At 44.5% G+C, this 21,661-nt stretch overlaps 1 protein-coding gene across 4 annotated transcripts in view; it reads left to right on the top strand.

Annotated features, from left to right (window-relative positions):
• Nucleotides 1-21,661, top strand: part of LOC110520150 (dedicator of cytokinesis protein 9) — a 122,912-nt gene that overhangs the window by 34,590 nt on the left and 66,661 nt on the right. For 2 of the 4 annotated variants that reach the window (XM_036974524.2, XM_090229853.1), the window contains exon 1: nucleotides 19,099-20,753. The exons of the other annotated variants lie outside the window; for them this stretch is intronic. In XM_036974524.2, the coding sequence (XP_036830419.2) occupies nucleotides 20,640-20,753 (114 nt within the window). In that variant the 5' untranslated portion in view covers nucleotides 19,099-20,639. Of the gene's footprint in view, nucleotides 1-19,098; nucleotides 20,754-21,661 lie in introns of those variants that run through there. 4 annotated transcript variants of the gene reach the window in all.

The raw sequence follows: 21,661 nt of genomic DNA, 5'->3' as shown, positions 1-21,661 counted from the left end.
CAAGGTTCATGTTCCAACAGGACAACGACCCTAAGCACACAGCCAAGACAATGCAGGAGTGGCTTCGGGACAAGTCTCTGAATGTCCTTGAGTGGCCCAGCCAGATCCCGGACTTGAACCCAATCTAACATCTCTGGAGAGACCTGAAAATAGCTGTCCAGCGACACTCCCCATCCAACCTGACAGAGCTTGAGAGGATCTGCAGAGAAGAATGGGAGAAACCCCTAAATACAGGTGTGCCACGCTTGTAGCGTCATTCCCCAGAAAACTTGAAGCTGTAATCGCTTCCAAAGGTGCTTCAACAAAGTACTGAGTAAAGGATCTGAACACTTATATAAATATGATATTTCAGTTTTTTATATTTTTTATAACAATTCTACTACAAACCTGTTTTTGCTTTGTCATTATGTGGTATTGTGGGTAGATTGATGGGGGGGGGGGGGGGGTCCATTTCAGAATAAGGCTGTAACATAACAAAATGTGTAAAGTCAAGGGGTCTGAATACTCTCAAAATGCACTGTATATCTGAGTAGGAATTAAACTCAATTGATAGGATATTAAATGTCTATCATCTTGGATCCCCTTCCTTTATGCCCAGCCCTCAGATCTTTAGACACTGTGTGAACCATGTCATCCCTAAGCTGGCTGCAGCAGATGAGCTGGCCCCTGAGATGTGTGTCCTGCATCCTCCGGTCACATGGTTTATTCTATAGACTGATGGGAAGAACAGTCCAGCAGTGTTCCCAGCTGATGTCACTGACTCTCTTCATATTGATGTGAAAACAGCAGTAAACACCAATCAGGGAATTCACCAGTCATCTACAAAAGTATGATTGAGCAGTTGGTATCAATCTGAGAATGCGTGCCACCAACTTTCAAAACACACTGGGTGGGAGGGGGATGTAATCAGTATGGAGGACAAACGAAACAGACTTGTGAGAAGAGCTGCAGTTTGGCTGTAGTACCAGCAGCAGTAATCCAGCCATGTACATCAGTGCAGCTGAGTCCCAGACAGACCGTGCTTATCTAGAAGCCAGCAGCAGGCAGCTGTGTCCAGATTCAGCGTGGGCCGGGTACAGCTTCCATGCCCTAATACAGGATGTTTACACTCCAACATCCACACACACAACCGCCTTCTTCTTCTGCCATGGCATACATTAAGCCGATTTGCGCTTAGAAGCTTTAACTCCGATTTCCCATAGCTGACACTGCAATGGTACTATCACTGCTGTATAGGGAGTAGTGCTGCTCTTGGTCTAGTTAACTACTGCTGTACAGAATAGTCTCATTCCACAATGCGTCCATACAGAAGACAGATTTTCTGCTGAGGCTGATGATTGTGGATGTTCTGCTTGTAGGTCACAATGTTATTGAGGTTATTGAGTGGTTAGAGACTGTGTGTGTGTGGGTGGGGGGGGGGGGCACTGAGTTTACCCTCCACATCCTGGCCCAGTGGTTTGTTTGTTGTCCAGAGGAGAGGTTCTTACGGTGCTGCAGACTGCTGAGGAGGAGTGGAGTGAAGCAGTAGAAACACAGCTGATCCCTGTGACTCAGCAGTCTTCACCACCCAGCATGGCCTGAATTATTCATCATTAGCACAACACAGAAAATAACAACAAACCCAGTACTGTACACACACACACACAGTCTGGTTTCTCCTCAGCACTGCTGCTGCAGCACTATCGGTTTATCATTAGCTGTTTGTTCCACGGGGTAACCCTCTCGGAGACTTCCACCTCTTGATCGTGTGATTGGTTGGTGGTGAGGGGTGGAGTGGGATTGCAGACACCCAGCAGTACTCATGGACTTTACCTCCTGCGTAGGCATTGAGGATTTCTGCACTGCCTTGCAAAGAGAACCATTTCCTGATAACAAGCCTCCAAAATGAGAGTAGGATGAACTGTGTTGCAAAAGGCCCCTTTCTCTAACAGCTGGTTAGGTTTTATGGACCACTCTGAGAAATGGTATTTTAGAGGTCGACCTCAGCCGTGACACAGCCATAAATGTTGTTGTTGGCTATGGCATAAATTTTGAAACCGAGAAACGTCTGACAATGTCTCAGTACCATCAGAAAGTATTCATACCCCTTGACTTATTCAACATTTTCTTGTTACAGCCTGAATTCAAAATATATATTTTTTTAAAAACAAGATAATTCTCACCCTTCTACCCACAATACCCCATAATGACAAAGTGAAAACATGTTTTTAGATTTGTGCAAATTTATTGAAAGATTAAATACAGAAATATCTATTTTTACTTAAGTATTCACACCACTGAGTCAATACTTTGTAGAGTAACCTTTGGGGGTGATTACACATTTGAGTTGTCTTGGGTATGTCTGTAGCAGCTTTGCATATCTGGATTCAGGGATTTTCTACCATTTTTCCTTGCAGATTTTCTCAAGCTCTGTTAAATTAGTGGCGGTGAACAGCAATCTTTAAGTCTTTCCACAGATTCTCAATAGGATCAAGTCTGGGCTTTGGCTGGGCCACTCAAGGACATTCACATTCTTGTTCTGAAGCCATTCCAGCATTGCTTTGGCTGTATGCTTGTGGTCACTGTTCAATTGAAACATAAATCTTCACCCCAATCTGTCGTTTGCACTCTGAAGCAGGTTCTCATCAAGGATTTGCCTGTATTTGGCTCGACTTATCCTTACCAGTCTCCCAGGCCCTGCCTTCTGGCAGGTTCTCCCATCTCAGCCAAGGAACTCTATGGTTCTGTCAAAGTGGTCATTGGGTTCTTGGTCACCTCCCTGACCAAGGTTCTTCTCGACCAGTTGCTCAGTTTGGTCAGACAGCCAGCTCTAGGCAGAGTCTGGGAAGTTCCATAATTGTTCAATTTCCCAATGATGGAGAGTGGAGACCACTGTGCTTTTGGAAACTTTCAATACCCTTCCCCAGATATATGCTTCATCACAATCTCAGATAGTTTCTGCTCTGACATGCACAGTCAGCTGTGAGACCTTTTTATATAGTGTCTTCCTAAATTATGTCCAAACAATTGAATTGGCCACAGGTGGACTCCAATCAAGTTGTAGTGACATCTCAAGGATGATGAAATAAGGTTGGATGCACCTGAGCTCAATTTGGAGTGTCATAGCAAAGGGTTGTGAATACTTAGAGTAGCAATCAAAAGTTTGGACACACCTACTCATTCAAGTTTTTAATTTTTTAAAACTATTTTCTACATTCTAGAATAATAGTGAAAACATCAAAACTATGAAATAACACATGGAATCATGCAGTAACCAAAAATAGTGTTAAACAAATCAAAATATATTTTAGATTCTTCAAAGTAGCCACCCTTTGCCTTGATGGCAGCTTCGAACACGCTTGGCATTCTCTCAACCAGCTTCATGAGGTAGTCACCTGGAATGCATTTCAATTAACAGGTGTGCCTTGTTAAGTTAATTTGTGGAATTTCTTTCTGGAAGATTTGCCACTAAAAAATAATAATATTTCACCTTTATGTCACCAGGTAAGCTAGTTGAGAACAAGTTCTCATTTACAACTGTGACCTGGCCAAGATAAAGCAAAGCAGTGCGACAGAAACAACAACACAAAGTTACATGGAACAAACAAGTGTACAGTCAACATAATAGAAAAAAAAGAAAGTCTATATACAGTGTGTGCAAATGGCATGAGGAGATATGAGGAGTCACTGGCAGCAGAGAACTGGAAGGAAAGGCGGCCAAAGGAGGTGGTGGCTTTGGGGATGACCAGTGAGATATACCTGCTGGAGCGCATGCTACGGGTGGGTTTTGTTATCGTGACCAGTGAGCTGAGATAAGGTAGAGCTTTACCTAGCATAGACTTGTAGATGACCTGGAGCCAGTGGGTCTGGCGACGAATATGTAGCGAGGGCCAGCCGACTAGAGCATACAGGTCGCAGTGGTGGGTGGTATAAGGCGCTTTGGTAACAAAACTGATGGCACTGTGATAGACTGCATCCAATTTGCTGAGTAGAGTATTGGAAGCTAATTTGTAGATGACATCGTAGAAGTGGAGGATCGGTAGGATGGTCAGTTTTACTAGGGTAAGTTTGGCGGTGTGAGTGAAGGAGGCTTTGTTGTGAAATAGAAAGCCGATTTTATTTTGGATTGGAGATGTTTGATATGAGTCTGGAAGGAGAGTTTACAGTCTAGTCAGACATTTGGTTTTGCTAGCGTTTAAGAGCAGTTGGAGACCACGGAAGGACTGTTGTATGGCGTTGAAGCTCGTTTGGAGGTTAGTTAACACAGTGTCCAAAGAAGGGCCAGATGTATACAGATTGGTGTCGTCTGTGTCCAGGTGGATCAGGGAATCATCCGCAGCAAGAGCGACATCATTGATATATACAGAGAAAAGAGTCGGCCCGAGAATTGAACCCTGTGGTACCCCCATAGAGACTGCCAGAGGTCCGGACAACAGGCCCTCCGATTTTACACAATGAACTCTATCTGCAAAGTAGTTGGTGAACCAGGCGAGGCAGTCATTTGAGAAACCAAGGCTATCGAGTCTGCCAATAAGAATGTGGTGATTGACAGAGTCGAAAGCCTTGGCCAGGTCGATGAAGACGGCTGCACAGTACTGTCTTTTATCGATGGCGGTTATGATATCGTTTAGTACCTTGAGCGTGGCTGACTTGCACCCGTGACCAGCTCGGAAACTGGATTGCACAGCGGAGATGGTATGGTGGGATTCGAAATAGTCAGTGATCTGTTTATTAACTTGGCTTTCAAAGACTTTAGAAAGGCAGGGCATGATGGATATTGGTCTGTAACAGATTGGGTCTAGAGTGTCACCCCCTTTTGAAGAGGGGGATGACCGCAGCAGCTTTCCAATCTTTAGGGATCTCGGACAAAATGAGAGGTTGAACAGACTGGTAATAGGGGTTACAACAATGGCGGCGGATAATTTTAGAAAGAGAGGGTCCAGATTGTCTAGCCCAGCTGATTTGTACGGGTCCAGGTTTTGCAGCTCTTTCAGAACATCTGCCATCTGGATTTGGGTGAAGGAGAAGCTGGGGAGGCTCGGGAAGTAGCTACGAGGGGTGCGGAGCTGTTGGCCGGGGTTGGGGTTCCATTATCATGGATTTATCGGTGGTGACCGTGTCGCCTAGCCTCAGTGCAGTGGGCAGCTGGGGGGAGGTGCTCTTATTCTCCATGGACTTTAGTGTCCCAAATTTTTGGGGAGTTAGAGATACAGGATGCACATTTCTGTTTGAAAAAGCTAGCCTTAGCTTTCCTGACTGACTGTGTGTATTGGTTCCGGACTTCCCTGAACAGTTGCATATCGCGGGGACTATTCGATGCTATTGCAGTCCGCCACAGGATGTTTTTGTGCTGGTCAAGGGCAGTCAGGTCTGGAGTGAACCAAGGACTATAATGGGGATCCTTTTTTATGCAAACAATGCCTGCAGTACTAATGTCGGCCTTGAACTTCCATGGCTTCAATGAGAGGTGGCAGTCTTTCTACCCTGCAATAGATTCATAATGGGACTTAGTGAGTGTCATAGCATTGTTTTAGACATACCTCAGTGTGCACAACAGGAAGAATCTATGTCCTCCAGCTGTGTCACTTCAAACCATGTCCTCTAGTAATTAATTATTAGCCAGTTAACATTTTATTTGCAATGGTTCTCACTCAAAAATAACTGTCTCACTGTTGACAGTGTTTTCAAAAGAGAACCTACTTGACTAGACAGACGTGTGTGTGTGTGTGTGTGTGCAGACTGTCCATGTATTGTGTCGCTTAGGGGCATGCTATTTTAGTTGCTGTGCTGCATAACTATGAACGACAAGCCAGCGATAACGCTGTGAAGTCACACTGATATTCCTTTGTCATAACCCTATAGTACATGATCCTCTTGCCCTTTACCTTACTTAGGGATGTGATCACTGCTCTTACAGTAGCAACAGTTCAAGCAGGAGACATGAAGCTTTCATTCCTCGCAGTCCACTCTGAGGGCTGCTCCTATCTGTCCCTAATGTAGAGTTTGACTTGGCAATTTCACTGCAGATGACTTCTTGCTGTTCTATATGTTAAGCTTAAAAGCCCTCTCTCCACCATCTGACGGTCTATCCTGCTGTAGACTGCATGCCATGGGGGATGGGGAGAGTGTGTTGAAGCCATGAGGTTGAAATGAGGATGTATTTCTAAGAGAACAATGAGTATACTTGTCTTCATCCATCCATCCATTCCTGCTCACTCACTCACTCACTCACTCACTCACTCACTCACTCACTCACTCACTCACCCATATATCTGAATTCCATCAACCCCGGGCTCAGCTGCACTCCTCATCCCCCCCCAATCGAATGTAGTTCAGTGTGTCAGGTGCTGCTGAAATATTAACACAGCACACGCACATGCTGAGGGAGTTTAGCAGCACACTACACTGGTGCGCCCTGTGGAAGCACTTCTAATGCTGCAGATGGGTGTGTGTGTGTGTCCTGATCAATGTTATTGCCCCACAGTATGACTTTTACTGTAATGGTGGTAGCAAATCTCCCCCAGTCACACAGAGTTTGAGCCTTTGACCGGTGAACTGAACACTTTAGGGAATTACCGTGCCCCCGTAGACACAAATTAATTTGGAGAATTACCGTGCCCCCATAGACCGCAGCCACTCTGCATTAGACATTTTACATCGCATGTATTTTCAGCTTGTAAATTCCTATCAAATGAAATATTAATGTTTTAGTATGAATCTCATTCTCAGTGGTGAACTCTCATCAGTGTTATTTTTCTGGTTCATGAAATCCCTCCAGTATCTAGGAAGACTGTTCACTGTATGCACTTCAGTAGCTGATATGTGCATGTGACAATACAACCCCAGGTGCCGTGGATGATTCCCTGCCAGCTACTGTCCTGTAAGTGTGTGTACTGGGGTACTTTATGAGCATGCGACCCACAGCTGCAGCAGGAAACAGGGGCCGCCTCAGAATGACGGGAAATTGATAAGTAAACAAGAGATGGACAGTGCCCGGTTTCCCTGTCTGTCTTTCCCCAATCAGGACATGGGGCACGGCGCTGAAGACTCTTGTCAGTATAAACATGTCCAATGGCTCGAAGGCAGAGAGTCCATAAAATCAGGCGTGATTTGCAGGTGGGAGTTATTATAGATTTTTTTTTGTAAAATCCATAAGCGAATATTGATTCATTTCTTCATGAATGTGGAGCCAGTTCAGGTTGATTATTAAACAGCATGGTTTTATGGGTAAAGTTCCAGGCCCTAGGTAAACTGTGTGGCTGATGGATAAAGTTCCAGGCCCTAGGTAAAACTGTGTGGCTGATGGATTGTATCTGGATGAATCATAGTTTGACATCCTTGAAAGTCTTGGCTTAATCAACCTTTTCTGTCCTACTTCTAATATGTTTTATGCACTTGGTAGAACAGGAAGGACATGCTCTCATCCAGCCAGAGGCTAATCTTTTATTTAGAATTTATTCTCTGCGTGACGTCTCGGCATAAAAGGCTTAAATCCGTACATTTCCTTGGCGTGCTTTGTAAATAAAGATGGCTTTTAGCAAAAGCACTGGCCAGTAAATGTTTCGATTTTTTTTTTCTTTTTTCTCCAGGTTTCTAAAGTAAAACAGATTTGTCTTTGAACACAGGCTGACTGACTCAGCTGCTGTTTGTGTGGGCACACACTTTAATTGGAATATGTTAAGTCACAGAGTAGGTTTGACTCAAATCCTGTTCTTTTTAGATGAGCTTTCCCTTGATCGAGAAGATTACGGAGGATCATGTCCGTTTAGAAAACAGTTTTCCAAGCAGTCTGGCTGAGGTGGAGGAAGTTTTTACTCTGTGTCTTTATTAAGGCTTTCATTAATCCAACCGTAATATGCTGCCATGTCATCATTATTCATGTTTTAGAGAAGTGTAAATGATGAACTTATTTGATTCTTGGAGAATTTGTCCCTTCGTTGCCCCCTTGTTTCTCACTTCAACTAAATAAGCACTCAGCCACATTGCGCTTTGCCTGACTGTGGAAACAATCTATCCTAGAGTTAGCACACATTCATTTACTCCTTAGTCAACGCCTTCATCTTCATCACATTCCCTCCCCTTACTGTAGAAGAACAACTATTGTATTTGGGTGCGGTAATGCCGGCTGCTTATTTCTGAATGCATTCCCCAGAGAATGCAATAAAAGGAAATATTTTCATGTACAGAGGTGGTCTGACTGTGAGTAAGGGAAAGATAGTTGAGGTTTCAAAGAAGGGAGAGGCAGGGGAAAAGAGAGAGCGAAAGGGAAAGAGATGCACAGCATCAGCAGCAGCCGATAGAAGCTGGCGTTGTGTCGAGGCTCAGCATTGGCTGAAGCTGCAGCAGCGCTCACAGCATCCCCCCCCCCCCCCCTTCCCGTCTCTCTCCCTCTCTCGCTTGCCTGCAGACTGAGGCACTCCTGCAAACACAGGCTGGGACATCTCTGCTTTGCTGTGGCTCTGACCGAGGCTCCTTTCCCTGGCTGGATAAACTCTCTCTCCAGGCTCCCAGGCTATCTCTCTGTTTCTCGGAGCCCAGACAGCAGCCTCGCCCTGGGGGTGCAGTCATAGGAAGTTGTGGAGCTGTGTTTCAGGATGGACCAGGCTGTAGTAGGTTTGGATCTGGGAAACTGGGTCATCGTCCGGCTCTACTGAGGGATGCCTGTTTTGGACCTGGAGTGATGGGGTGCACCGCCAGTGTGGTTGTGTTTGACGGACTGCGTACGGTCTTACAGAGGAACTGTGGGTACATCTGCAAAAGTGGTGCTGCCGAGCCCGTTGGGCAGAACGAGGCTGAACAAGCCGCGTGCAGCCGGAGGGAGTCCCGGGTCCCATGGCCAACACCTCGAGTACTGAAGGTGTGTGTGTGTGTGGTGTGTGTGTGTGTGTGTGTGGTTATTACTTATGACGTGCCTGCCAGACTGTAGCTCTGCTCCGATCTCTTCATACAGTATAAATACAACACCAGTCCTGACCTACCTCAGCAGCCAGGTGCTTCTTTAAATCAAAGTAGTGTCCAGAGACAGGATTTCAGTTCCTAAATCCACTCAACTGTCTTCCCATATCCTGTGAATTATATAGGGAACTTTTCAAGGTTTCCTTTAACACCAAACTTCCACTGAAGCAAAATGTGATACCGTTTTTCCAACTCAGGAAACAGCACATGATCTGTAGGAAAGTAGGCCGAACCCCATTGTGTTGCCATATTCGTTTTTTAATGGACATCTTATCCTTCCATTTGAGGTACCCAAAGCCACAAGACAGCTTTTATGTACTTAAAAGGAGCATAATAATCATTTTTTTGATAAATGAATCAATTTCCTCCTTTAACTGACCTACTGCATTTCAGCTGCAGAAGTGCACCTATTTCAGTACTATATTTTACTTGAACCACCAGTGTGTGAAATATAAGAGGAGGAGGTTTGAATCTCACCCTCTGTGATGCGCTCCATTGGTTAAACCCTGTGCAGGAGAGGAGAGACAGTGGGCTCCGTGTCTGCTACAAATCCATCATCTTTGGGCTGCAGGCTGGCTGCATCTTCTGTTCTACCCAGTACCAGCTTGTCTGTCTTGACCTTTGTCTATGTCTTGTTTGCTCTCTAAGGATGCATGCAATTGCACCATATTCCCTATATAGTGCACTACTTTTTAAAACTAAGCCTTATGGGCCCTGGTCAGAAGTAGTGCACTTTATAGATTAGGGTGACATTTGGGATCCTTCCTAACTGTGTCTAAAGGATACTGATGGCTCTTTCCTCCTGCTGAATGTGACATCCATTGGGTTAACTGTGATGTGAACAGATTGACAGGGACGGCTCCATGGTAGAGTAGACCGAAGAGACAGGAGAGATGTATAGGTCAAGGGCATTGTGACCTTCCATGGCTCAGAGATGCTCTGGTCATCTAGCTCTGCTGATTTGAATTCCCTCTCATCATTTGGTTGTGTCACAAATCATTAGGCGAAAAGGGGCAGGCAGGGAGAAGGATGCCGCATGACACCCGTGGGGGACACCCGTGTGCTATACTGTAACCGATAGGACGTCAGAAGAAATGCAATATGGTTGAAACCGAAGCATGTTTAGCTCCTTGGTGACTGCCTTCATAAAACAATGTTTCAGATGGACCAGCCGTACTGGAATCCCCTGTCCCCTGGACTGGAGTTTTGCTCTCCTTGTTGTTATGCTTCTGATTTATAGCAGGTATTTTGGTCCACATAACCTGTAAAGACGTCAACCATTAGTGTTGTCCTATACATTCCCCATGGCTTGAAGTCATTATCTCTGTGTGGGGGAATTTAACGGAAAGGTTAAAGGGGTAAAAGCCACTGGGTGGGCCACACACACACACAGACACACAGAGAGAGAGATATGGGTGGCTATTAGTAGGTAGTTCTTCGGTCCAGACTCACACAGTATGCCATTAGGGGTGTTGTTTTGGGAGTTGGACTGTTCTCTTATTTTACTCCCTCTCTGATTACACCAGCGCACCCTTTTCCTTCCTTTAGGAAACTCACATCTCTCGCTCTTCAGGGGTGGGGTGGATGCCTTTAGGGGACAAAGGTCACTGCTATTAGGATTCTGCTCTCTAAGTTTTTCATGATTTGTCTTTGTCACTCCTGCTAAACTACTTAGCTGTGTTGTACATCATCACTATGTTTACATTCTTACCATACTGTTGACAAGTGCACAGCTTCTTTCCTCCTCTAGAGCTCCAGGAGATTTGAGGCCAAAACCAATATTGCAACACAAAAGCAAATGTGCCAGCTATTCTTATCCATGGAATGTCGTTTCGGGAGCAGGAGAGGGAGAGAGAATGGTGCCGTCAAGTTGGGCCATGATAAAATAAGCTTTATCGTGTGGTGTGTTGAGGAGTAATGCTTGAAATATAGACTAACAATGTTTTCACTTATAACAAATGGCTAATGACTCAATTACTCTGTATATCTAAAGTGCCGCATCGCAGTGCAAGCTGTGCCACTACAGATTCTGGGTTCGAATCCAGGCTCTGTCGCAGCCGGCCACAACAGGGAGACCCATGCGGCGGCGCGGAATTGACCCAGCGTCATCCGAGTTAGGGGAGGGTTTGGCCGGCAGGGATATCCTTGTCTCATCGCGCACTAGCGACTCCTGTGGTGGGCCGGGCGCAGTGCACGCTGACACGGTCGCCAGGTGTACGGTGTTTCCTCTGACACATTGGTACGGCTGGCTTCCGGGTTGGATGGGCATTGTGTCAGGAAGCAGTGCGGCTTGGTTGGGTTATGTTTCGGAGGACGCATGGCTCTCGACCTCCGCCTCTCCCGAGTCCGTACAGGAGTTGCAGCGATGAGACAAGGCTGTAACTACTACCAATTTGGATTGAAAAATATGTTTTTTAAAAACAGTCTTATAGAAATTTTTGCTAATTTATTCAAAATAAAAAACTGATCCTGAATCGTCTTGGCTGTGTGCTTAGGGTCGTTGTCCTGCTCCAGAGCGCTCAGGACTTCATCAAATCCCCCCCCCCCCCCCCCCCCCCCAAAATGTCACATGCGTCGAATACTTAGCGTGAAATGCTTAATTACAAGCCCTTAACCAACAATGCAGTTCAAGAAATAGAGTTAAGAATTAAGAAAATATTCACTAGATAAATAAAAAGTAACACAATAAAATAACAATAACGAGGCTATATACAGGGGGTACCGGTACCGGTACCAACGCAATGTGCGGGAGTACAGGTTAGTTAGTTAATTTGTACATGTAGGTAGGGGTCATCAATGTAAATAGTCCGGGTGGCCATTTGATTAGTAGTAGTCTTATGGCTTGGGGGTAGAAGCTGTTAAGGAGTCTTTTGGACCTAGACTTGGGGCTAAGGTACCGCTTGCAGAGAGAACAGTCTATGACAGGTGATTGGAGTTTAACTTTTTTTTTTTATGGAAAAAAAATTAACGTGTGTGTGTGCTTTAAAAAAAAAGTTTAACTCCAATCACCTGTCATAGACAACAAATTTTTCATTTTTGGGGACCCCTACAGTACCCCGGGCCCCAGTTGAATACCCCTGCTGTACAGCATAACTGTGAATTAGCCGTAGTGTTACTCCCCTGGATAGCTGTTGTTCTTTTAGATGGTGACCACGTTGAATTTAGTCTGGTGTTTGTCTTAATGTCGTTAGGACGAGGTGTGGGACCATTTATTTGCAATGTCCGTTGCTTAGATCATAATATATTATCCTAGCCTAATTCCTTATAGGCATACAATCCTTCTCCTCTATATATGTCATCCTTATAATTATTTTCTACAAGTGGAAACTCTGACTAGCCCCCATAGATAGTCAGTGTTATACACACAGGCTGGGCGTTCACCAGAACATCCACATGAAAGCAATGTGCCGTTAAATCTCTGCAGAGAGAAGACAAACAATCAGATCACTCCCCTGTACTTTTTACACACTAGCCGTAAGCACAGCTAAATAGCAACAGACTTAGCTAACTAGCTAGCTAGGTCAATGTTTTTCTATTTGTCATGATTGTGTGTAACTGTGTGTGGCGTCTCAGGCCGTTGTGAAGTTGCCTAGAATGGGTTGTTTCCAGACATGCTAATAACATGAAGGTGCTTTCCGTTGCCCTCTCTCACACACTCTGATTGGGACAGGAGAACATTATCTCCAGCACTTAGCTAGGCTCCTTCACCGTGACCTGCTCTGGCAACAAGTCCTAGAGACACTAGACTAGAGCAACAATGTGTACATCAATGTGCAGCTGTTCAAACTTGACGGGCCACACATTTGTTCGATAGAATTGCGTTACGTTCAGCCTTGGGTGAAAAAGAGTACATGTATCTATGCAGGAAGGAGGAGTCTGGAAATGCCATAGTGTGCTGTATCCATCCCTACTGTGGTCATGTTTTGTTTCCCAGCTGCTTTGTGTGAGATGAGACTCTTGTTCTCACCTCTTTATACACTACTGACGTAAGCAGCAGTGGGCGTAGATGTGGACTGACACTGACTGTATTATGATTTGCCTTATCTCCATGCAGTCAGTGTGAATTCTCCATTTTACCTGGCGCCTGGGAGCTCCCCGGGGAGACTGGAGTGAAAACAGCCTGGGTGCTGGTCCTGGAAAGGGTGTGTTCTGATGAAGAGGGGATGTGTGTTTTGTTACATTCCAGGGTTACACCCATCTGGTTTTCCCCTGGCTCCTACTGGGAAGAGAAGGCCCAATTATTGCATCAAGCCTTTGTTATGTAACACACCGCCCCAGCCCTGCTCCCTCCAGCCCTGCTCCCTCCAGCCCTGCTCCCTCCAGGCCGGAATGGGATAGCTGGGTGTGGATGTCTGGCTAGCTTGACCTAGGCAAACACCAGTCCATACTGAGACCTGGCAGCCATTGTTTTTGGGCTTATATCATCTGAAGAGAGAGATTTAGTTGAGGGTGTTTCACTATGTGCTAACCTTTTATCATTGGTATACAGAGCTAAAGCAAAGTCCCAATGAAAACACTGCTATCATTACCCAATTTGATAACCGTCCTCTAGTGCCAGATGCAGTGTCATAGGCCGTAGCAATTTACATTCATGCCATAAAAGTCCCTTATACCGAAATGGAAGGTGATTCAGTGATGACGCAGACTGAAACTCAATAAAAGTCTAGGACTGATGCAGAGGACTAAAACAGAGGAAGCAACTCTTTCTTCTTAATGAGAGTGCTTCAGATAAAACGTCTGGGTGGAAATGGAGGGCAACCGTAATGATGAAACATGACGATAACTGTAGCAGACTTCTGTCCCTGCTCTGCTTTGTGTTTCATCACACTCAATATCAATACTATTTCATATCTTAAAGATACAGATACACATTATGGATGCAATAGAAAACAGCTCTGTATTTACTCTGCACTTTCACAGTCCTATAGTACCGTGGTTATGTATTCAGGAATATATATATATATATATATATACGCACGCACGCACGCACGCACGCACGCACGCACACACGCACACACGCACACACACACACACACACACACACACACACACACACACACACACACACACACACACACACACACACACACACACACACACACACACACACACACACACACACACACACACACATACATACATACATACATACATACATACATACATACATACATACATACATACATACATACATACATATATATATATATATATATATATATATATATATATATATATATATATATATATATATCTCATAGGGATACACTGTTTCAACTTAAAGTCTGGCGTGATTCTTGGTCTCAGTAGAAACTGAACAAAAAAAGCATAACAAAAACCCCAAATTCACCCAGAATCTTTCCCCCTTCTGTGTAGTTGACTTGACGGCTGTGTGGGGATACAGTAGCTGCACTGCAGAGGGGGGAGGCAATGTCTTTTGAAGTCCTCCACAGTACATTATCTCGCTCTGCTGCAGACAGGAGCAGGGGGTGGAACCGGCAGATCCTGACTCCTGTCCATGTATAAACACATTACAGCTCTCTGATCAACGTCATTATGGACTGTTAATGTGTTATTGTTCCTTATATAGAATAACTAACCAATTAGGAATCAGAGCTGATATCTGGTTGTTTCTGCTTGACTAATATACAGTTAGTCCACTGTGTCCTGGGTGCTGTGTTAGTTTGAATGTGCAATCCAGGATCTAGGAGTCTTTCACCACATGACTGCCATTATTGTTCAACAACTGTTTACATGCTGATTTGTAAATGTCAAATTGTCAAAGGCTCCAGTCACCCAAGTCATAGACTGTTCTCTCTGCTACCGCACGGCAAGCGGTACCGGAGCACCAAGTCTAGGTCCAAAAGGCTCCTTAACAGCTTCTACCCCCAAGCCATAAGACTCCTGAATCAAATGGCCACCTGGACTATTTACATTGACCCTCCCCCTTTCTTTGTTTTTACACTGCTGCTACTCGCTGTTTATTATCAGGGTACCCACTAAAGTAAGCATCGTTATTGTTATGTAAACATCTTGTTACATTTTAAATGTATACTTTTTTTTTTTACTTTAGTTGATTTAGTCTTTTATTAACTCTATTTCTTGAACTGCGTTGTTGGTTAAGGGCTTGTAAGCATTTCACAGTAAGGTCTACACCTATTGTATTCGGCGCATGTGACAAATACAATTTGATTTTATTTGATGTCACAATCGATATTAACCACACAGTAATTCATTTGGATTCCGCTGAGAGTGTGACATAATGAACAAGTGGGTGTTTCAAAGGATCTCTGATGAAATTCCTCATGGAATTGTGGCGGGCAGCAGTAGGAGTAGCTAGATTACTGTACTTGTCCGCAACTTGGTTGTTCGCTATGTAGAGTCAACATCCAAACAAGAATTTTGTCAACAAAATGTGGTGACCTTGCATTGCATCAGGGCAATGCTTTGACTTGGTTTGCTTTGACTTTAAAATGTTTGCCAAACCAAAAACATTGATTTAGAAGTTTAACAAACCACACGGCTATGCACAATTTCCACTAAAACATTTACAAAAACAAATTCAGTGGAAGAACTGTGCAGATGCAAGCTTGGCTAACAGCAATACATCATTATTGATATGAATGTCATTCTCCTCATGTTTCACAAGTTTGGACATCACAGTAGAGTACAGTGCAGTACAATACAGCACAGTAGAGTGCAGTACAATACAGCACAGCAGAGTACAATGCAGTACAATACAGCACAGCAGAGTACAATGCAGTACAATACAGCACAGCAGAGTAGAGTTCGGTGCAGTACAATACAGCACAGCAGAGTACAATACAGCACAGCAGAGTACAATGCAGTACAATACAGCACAGTAGAGTACAATACAGCACAGCAGAGTACAATGCAGTACAATACAGCACAGTAGAGTACAATACAGCACAGCAGAGTACAATGCAGTACAATACAGCACAGCAGAGTAGAGTTCGGTGCAGTACAATACAGCACAGCAGAGTACAATACAGCACAGCAGAGTACAATGCAGTACAATACAGCACAGCAGAGTTCGGTGCAGTACAATACAGCACAGCAGAGTACAATACAGCACAGCAGAGTACAATACAGCACAGCAGAGTACAATGCAGCACAGCAGAGTACAATGCAGCACAGCAGAGTACAATGCAGCACAGCAGAGTACAATGCAGCACAGCAGAGTACAATGCAGCACAGCAGAGTACAATGCAGCACAGCAGAGTACAATGCAGCACAGCAGAGTACAATGCAGCACAGCAGAGTACAATGCAGCACAGCAGAGTACAATGCAGCACAGCAGAGTACAATGCAGCACAGCAGAGTACAATGCAGCACAGCAGAGTACAATGCAGCACAGCAGAGTACAATACAGCACAGCAGAGTACAATGCAGTACAATACAGCACAGCAGAGTAGAGTTCGGTGCAGTACAATACAGCACAGCAGAGTACAATACAGCACAGCAGAGTACAATGCAGTACAATACAGCACAGCAGAGTACAATGCAGTACAATACAGCACAGCAGAGTAGAGTACAATGCAGTACAATACAGCACAGCAGAGTAGAGTTCGGTGCAGTACAATACAGCAGAGTTCGGTGCAGTACAATATACTGTATTGAACTGTACTCTGCTGTGTTTGACTTCGATACCAGGTCTAGTATCACGATACTTGATACCACAACAAAAGAAAGAAGGCTTATTAGACCAAGTCACAGAATGGCACTTGATCCAGACAGATAAACTCAGCTACAGCTCTGTTCAATCGTTGGGCATCCGGTCCTCTGGCAGTCTCTATGGGGTTGCCACAGGGTTCAATTCTCGGGCCGACTCTTTTCTCTGTATATATCAATGATGTTGCTCTTGCTGCGGGCGATTCCCTGATCCACCTCTACGCAGACGACACCATTCTGTATACTTCCGGCCCGTCCTTGGACACTGTGCTATCTAACCTCCAAACGAGCTTCAATGCCATACAACACTCCTTCCGTGGCCTCCAACTGCTCTTAAACACTAGTAAAACCAAATGCATGCTTTTCAACCGTTCGCTGCCTGCACCCGCACGCCCGACTAGCATCACCACCCTGGATGGTTCCGACCTAGAATATGTGGACATCTATAAGTACCTAGGTGTCTGGCTAGACTGTAAACTCTCCTTCCAAACTCATATCAAACATCTCCAATCCAAAATCAAATCTAGAGTCGGCTTTCTATTCCGCAACAAAGCCTCCTTCACTCACGCCGCCAAACTTACCCTAGTAAAACTGACTATCCTACCGATCCTCGACTTCGGCGATGTCATCTACAAAATAGCTTCCAAAACTCTACTCAGCAAACTGGATGCAGTTTATCACAGTGCCATCCGCTTTGTTACTAAAGTACCTTATACCACCCACCACTGCGACCTGTATGCTCTAGTCGGCTGGCCATCGCTACATATTCGTCGCCAGACCCACTGGCTCCAGGTCATCTACAAGTCCATGCTAGGTAACGCTCCGCATTATCTCAGTTCACTGGTCACGATGGCAACACCCACCCGTAGCACGCGCTCCAGCAGGTGTATCTCACTGATCATCCCTAAAGCCAACACCTCATTTGGCCGCCTTTTGTTCCAGTTCTCTGCTGCCTGTGACTGGAACGAATTGCAAAAATCGCTGAAGTTGGAGACTTATCTCCCTCACCAACTTCAAACATCTGCTATCTGAGCAGCTAACCGATCGCTGCAGCTGTTCATAGTCTATTGGTAAATAGCCCACCCAATTTTACCTACCTCATCCCCAAACTGTTTATATTTATTTACTTTTCTGCTCTTTTGCACACCAATATCTCTACCTGTACATGACCATCTGATCATTTATCACTCCAGTGTTAATCTGCAAAATTGTAATTATTCGCCTACCTCCTCATGCCTTTTGCACACAATGTGTATATAGACTCTCTTTTTTTCTACTGTGTTATTGACTTGTTAATTGTTTACTCCATTTGTAACTCTGTTGTCTGTTCACAATGCTATGCTTTATCTTGGCCAGATCGCAGTTGCAAATGAGAACTTGTTCTCAACTAGCCTACCTGGTTAAATAAAGGTGAAATAAAAAAAATAAAAATCAATTGAATTCAATATTATTACACGTTTTAGAGGTAGCTGTGTATGCATTAATGAATACATGTTACAATCAATGTGGTGTAGTTTTAGCAATCATTTTGACTCTGGTGAAAACAATGTGACTACACAACAACATAATGGTAAACTTTTAGTTGAAAGGTAAATCTCTATTGTTAATCTGGGTAACTGAAGATATAGCCTAGGTCTATTCACAATACAGGTGAATGCATATTATTCAATAGGAGTGTGTGCATGCATTGAGTTATTGAGCTGGTTTCATGGGGCTACAGATGACAAACAATTCCTTCCATTTAGGACTTGTTTTATTGGCAACTGCTTGGAGAACATATTTTATTATCAACAACATGTGCATGGAACGGGGATGGGCAACTTTGATGGGGGTGGTGACCACAAAAATCTGAAATCATCATGAGGGGCAGCAGTTGCTTGCGGGTCTGCATACCACGTTTGTGTATATCATTTTTTTTTAAATTGTACCTTTTTTTGTATTCTACTATTCTAACTTGCAACAGTAAAAAAAAAAATATATATATATATATATATATATATATACACAGTACCAGTCAAATGTTTGGACACACCTACTCATTCAAGGGTTTTTCTTTATTTGGACTATCTTCGCAGGGAAGATAGAAACAGTAGGGATTTGGGCAACTTAATAATTCATAAACAAAAATCAGTAAAATCACTATAATTGGTAGATCTACCATTACTTATTTCTGTGAGCTTTCATTATCCTCGTTCCTCAGTAGGGAAATATCTTAAATATATGTGGGTTTTTGGTAATGGCAATATTTCTTAAACAGAAAGGTAAGAAAAATGAACCAACTAATCTATGCCTTCATTTCATTTGATATATGCTCCCATAACTTTCACATGATGGTGCTCATGGGTCCTTTTTGATGGAAATGCATACTGTAAAACATAATGAGCAATGGTTGTTAGTAGTATGAGTAATGACAGTCTTGCACCAAACTGACGTTGCAGACGGTGTTTTATCAGAGACAGGAACTCTGACTCACTGCTGCTCTGTGAAACACAGAGAGCGCTGACACTTGTTGCCCTCAGGAAGACGGACGTGTAACTCATTCCACTGTGGAGCCTGTCAAGAATCCTGTTCCTGTCATGTTCTCCAGTCCTTCTCCCAGAGTCTCTGTGCTTGAACCTGGGTGAGGCTGGAAGAAGGTTGTGCATTTCAATGCCTGGGGCTCCAGCACTTGAGCGGTCTAGTGCGGGACGGGGGTTAACTGTCGGGGCCAGAAGGGGGGAGGTGATAGTTGGATGGGAACAGCTGTAGTCCCCAACGAGGCGCTCACGCTGAGCTCTGACACAACCACGAAAAGATAACATCCTCCCTGCTGTGGCCCACTGAGGAATCTGAAGGGTCGACCCTGCACGGAGGTGGGTTAGCAGGGCTATATCAGCCATGGAATGGCTCTCAGGCAGATGGATCAACAACCAGAGGCTCGTACAGACCGAAGACAAGCATAATCTCCTTGTCCGAGGCCCTGGCAAGGCCCTGTGACAACCAAGTGGCAGTTGAACACAAAAAGATTTACATTCCAGCGCTTCATACAATGCACAGATACAAACTGGTGACTTGTTTACTCATACTGTATATCTGGAAATGAGGGATTCAGACGATAGTCACTAGTATCATCAAATAAGTTGCCACATTTCATTTAATTCAAGAGTTCATCTTCAGTTGAAAACTGACTTTCAAGCAGTTTCCAACTGAGTTCCAAAGAGTTTCAAACTGAGTGGGAACAGGAGAGAAATAACTTGGTCTTCACTGTTTAGATGGCAGTTTATGTGGGTCACTCAGGATTTGTGAAAGATGTTTTCTGAGGTACTCACGACAAACTCAAGCTGAGGAGCCGATTCTAGCAGCTTAACTGAATGTTGACGTGGGGAAAATCACTCCTCATCAGTGCTGTGCTGCTGCGTCTACTATCCTGTCAGATATGAATTCTCCAGATGTTATTTTTAATTCCTTGAATAAATGACATGGGCTATGTTGATGACGGTACACTATTCTAGTCTCCGTGTCTATTATAGTCTCGCTTGCTTCTCTCTTTGTTGTTCTTCATGCTGAAATGGGAAGCTGCTCTATTTGCAGCTGTGTTACAGAAGTCGTGGAGCGGTGGACCGGACACTCCCTGGTTGGACTAGAAGACCAGTGGAATGGAATGCGTCTTTGTCTGTCGTTGTCAGCCTTTTGTCATTAGAGTGCAGGTGGATGGTGAGGGGTCAGGCTGTAGGAGGAAGTGTGTGTGTTTGTGTGTGTGTGTGAAGGCTGTAACTCCCCCAGCCAGAAGGCACAGCTGAGTGTGGGAGGGGCTCCTCTCTCTGTAGCCTGGGTGTGAGTCTAGGACTGGGAGGCTCAGACATTCAGACAGAGTAGTCCGAGAGAGGGGAGTTGGTGCCTGAAGAGAGCGACAGGGGTTCTGGAGAACTTCCCTAACGTTACCCTGCATAAGGCATTTCTCCATTGGACATGCTGGCTGCCTGTTGCTGCTCTTTGGGATCTAGTGAGGAGATTTGTGGCCACAGCTGTTGACAATGCAAGGAAGGGCTAACAAAGCCCCTAAGAAGGAGCTGGTGATCGAGTCACCCCAGCAGTACAAGAGCTTGGCTGGAGCCGAGGCGGAGGTGGAGGCGGTGCCACAGGTGGTGGTAAGTCACGGCATGGGGGGTTACTTAGCCATGGTTTCTGTTGAGACACTAAAAGTTACTGAATTTCCTTACCACATGTTTTAAGTTTACTTTGGAAACTCGAAGTAGGAGCTGAAACGGTTGTTGTTCATCACATTTCAGCAGTACTGTCGAGGATATGGTTCAGAGTAATATACAGCTGTAGCACTCTTAAGTGTTGCTTGTTGTGGCGTACTTGTAGCATAACTGTTGTGTGAAGCAGGTCAGGCGCTTGGAAGCTCTGAGCTGGCCTTGCCCTGCCATGCAGCTTCATGGCTAGTCTAAAAATCCACTCTCCTTTTATCAGATCTCAATTATTCTATACAATGGTGCGGGCTCACATTTCAAAGTGCTTTGTGTGCGCCACTGAAGAGGAACGTTGGACTCTGCTGGTGCTAAATTAGCTGCATGGACAAGACCAAGGCGGTGAATTGCATTCTTGAGAGGGTAATTACTGTGGTGTATACCGCTCATAAAAGTTCCCTATTTGCCCCTTAAGCTCAAAAGTCAAGCATAATAAGAAGTACTGTTTAATCCACGGCAGGTTGAACTTTTCATCCGATTTGTCCTAAACGGTCATTTTAACAGCGTATTATAATCAAAGTGAATTAGCAACTGTATCTAATATAAAGGCATCACAGAGTACCATTGTTCCAGTGTGCTGCAGTAGTGTAGTGAGAGGTGCAGAGTAGGGCGAGATGAGAGCCAAGGCCTGGGGAAACACAGCTGTCAGAGGGGTAGAGAGAGTTGGACTTGGCTCCAGAAGCAGCTATTTGTTAACTCTTTCTCTTCAAGGGTTTGTGGTTTGTTTATGAAGCTAATATCCAGATGTGAGAGATTAAGTAATAGCTATGTTATACTCCTTTGGACTGATTGTCCTATAATTGCAA

Source organism: Oncorhynchus mykiss, chromosome 3, assembly GCF_057628025.1.
Source record: "Oncorhynchus mykiss isolate SJ-2025 chromosome 3, ASM5762802v1, whole genome shotgun sequence".
NCBI classification, from domain to species: Eukaryota; Metazoa; Chordata; class Actinopteri; order Salmoniformes; family Salmonidae; genus Oncorhynchus; species Oncorhynchus mykiss.
This window is presented reverse-complemented; position numbering and strand designations above follow the sequence as displayed.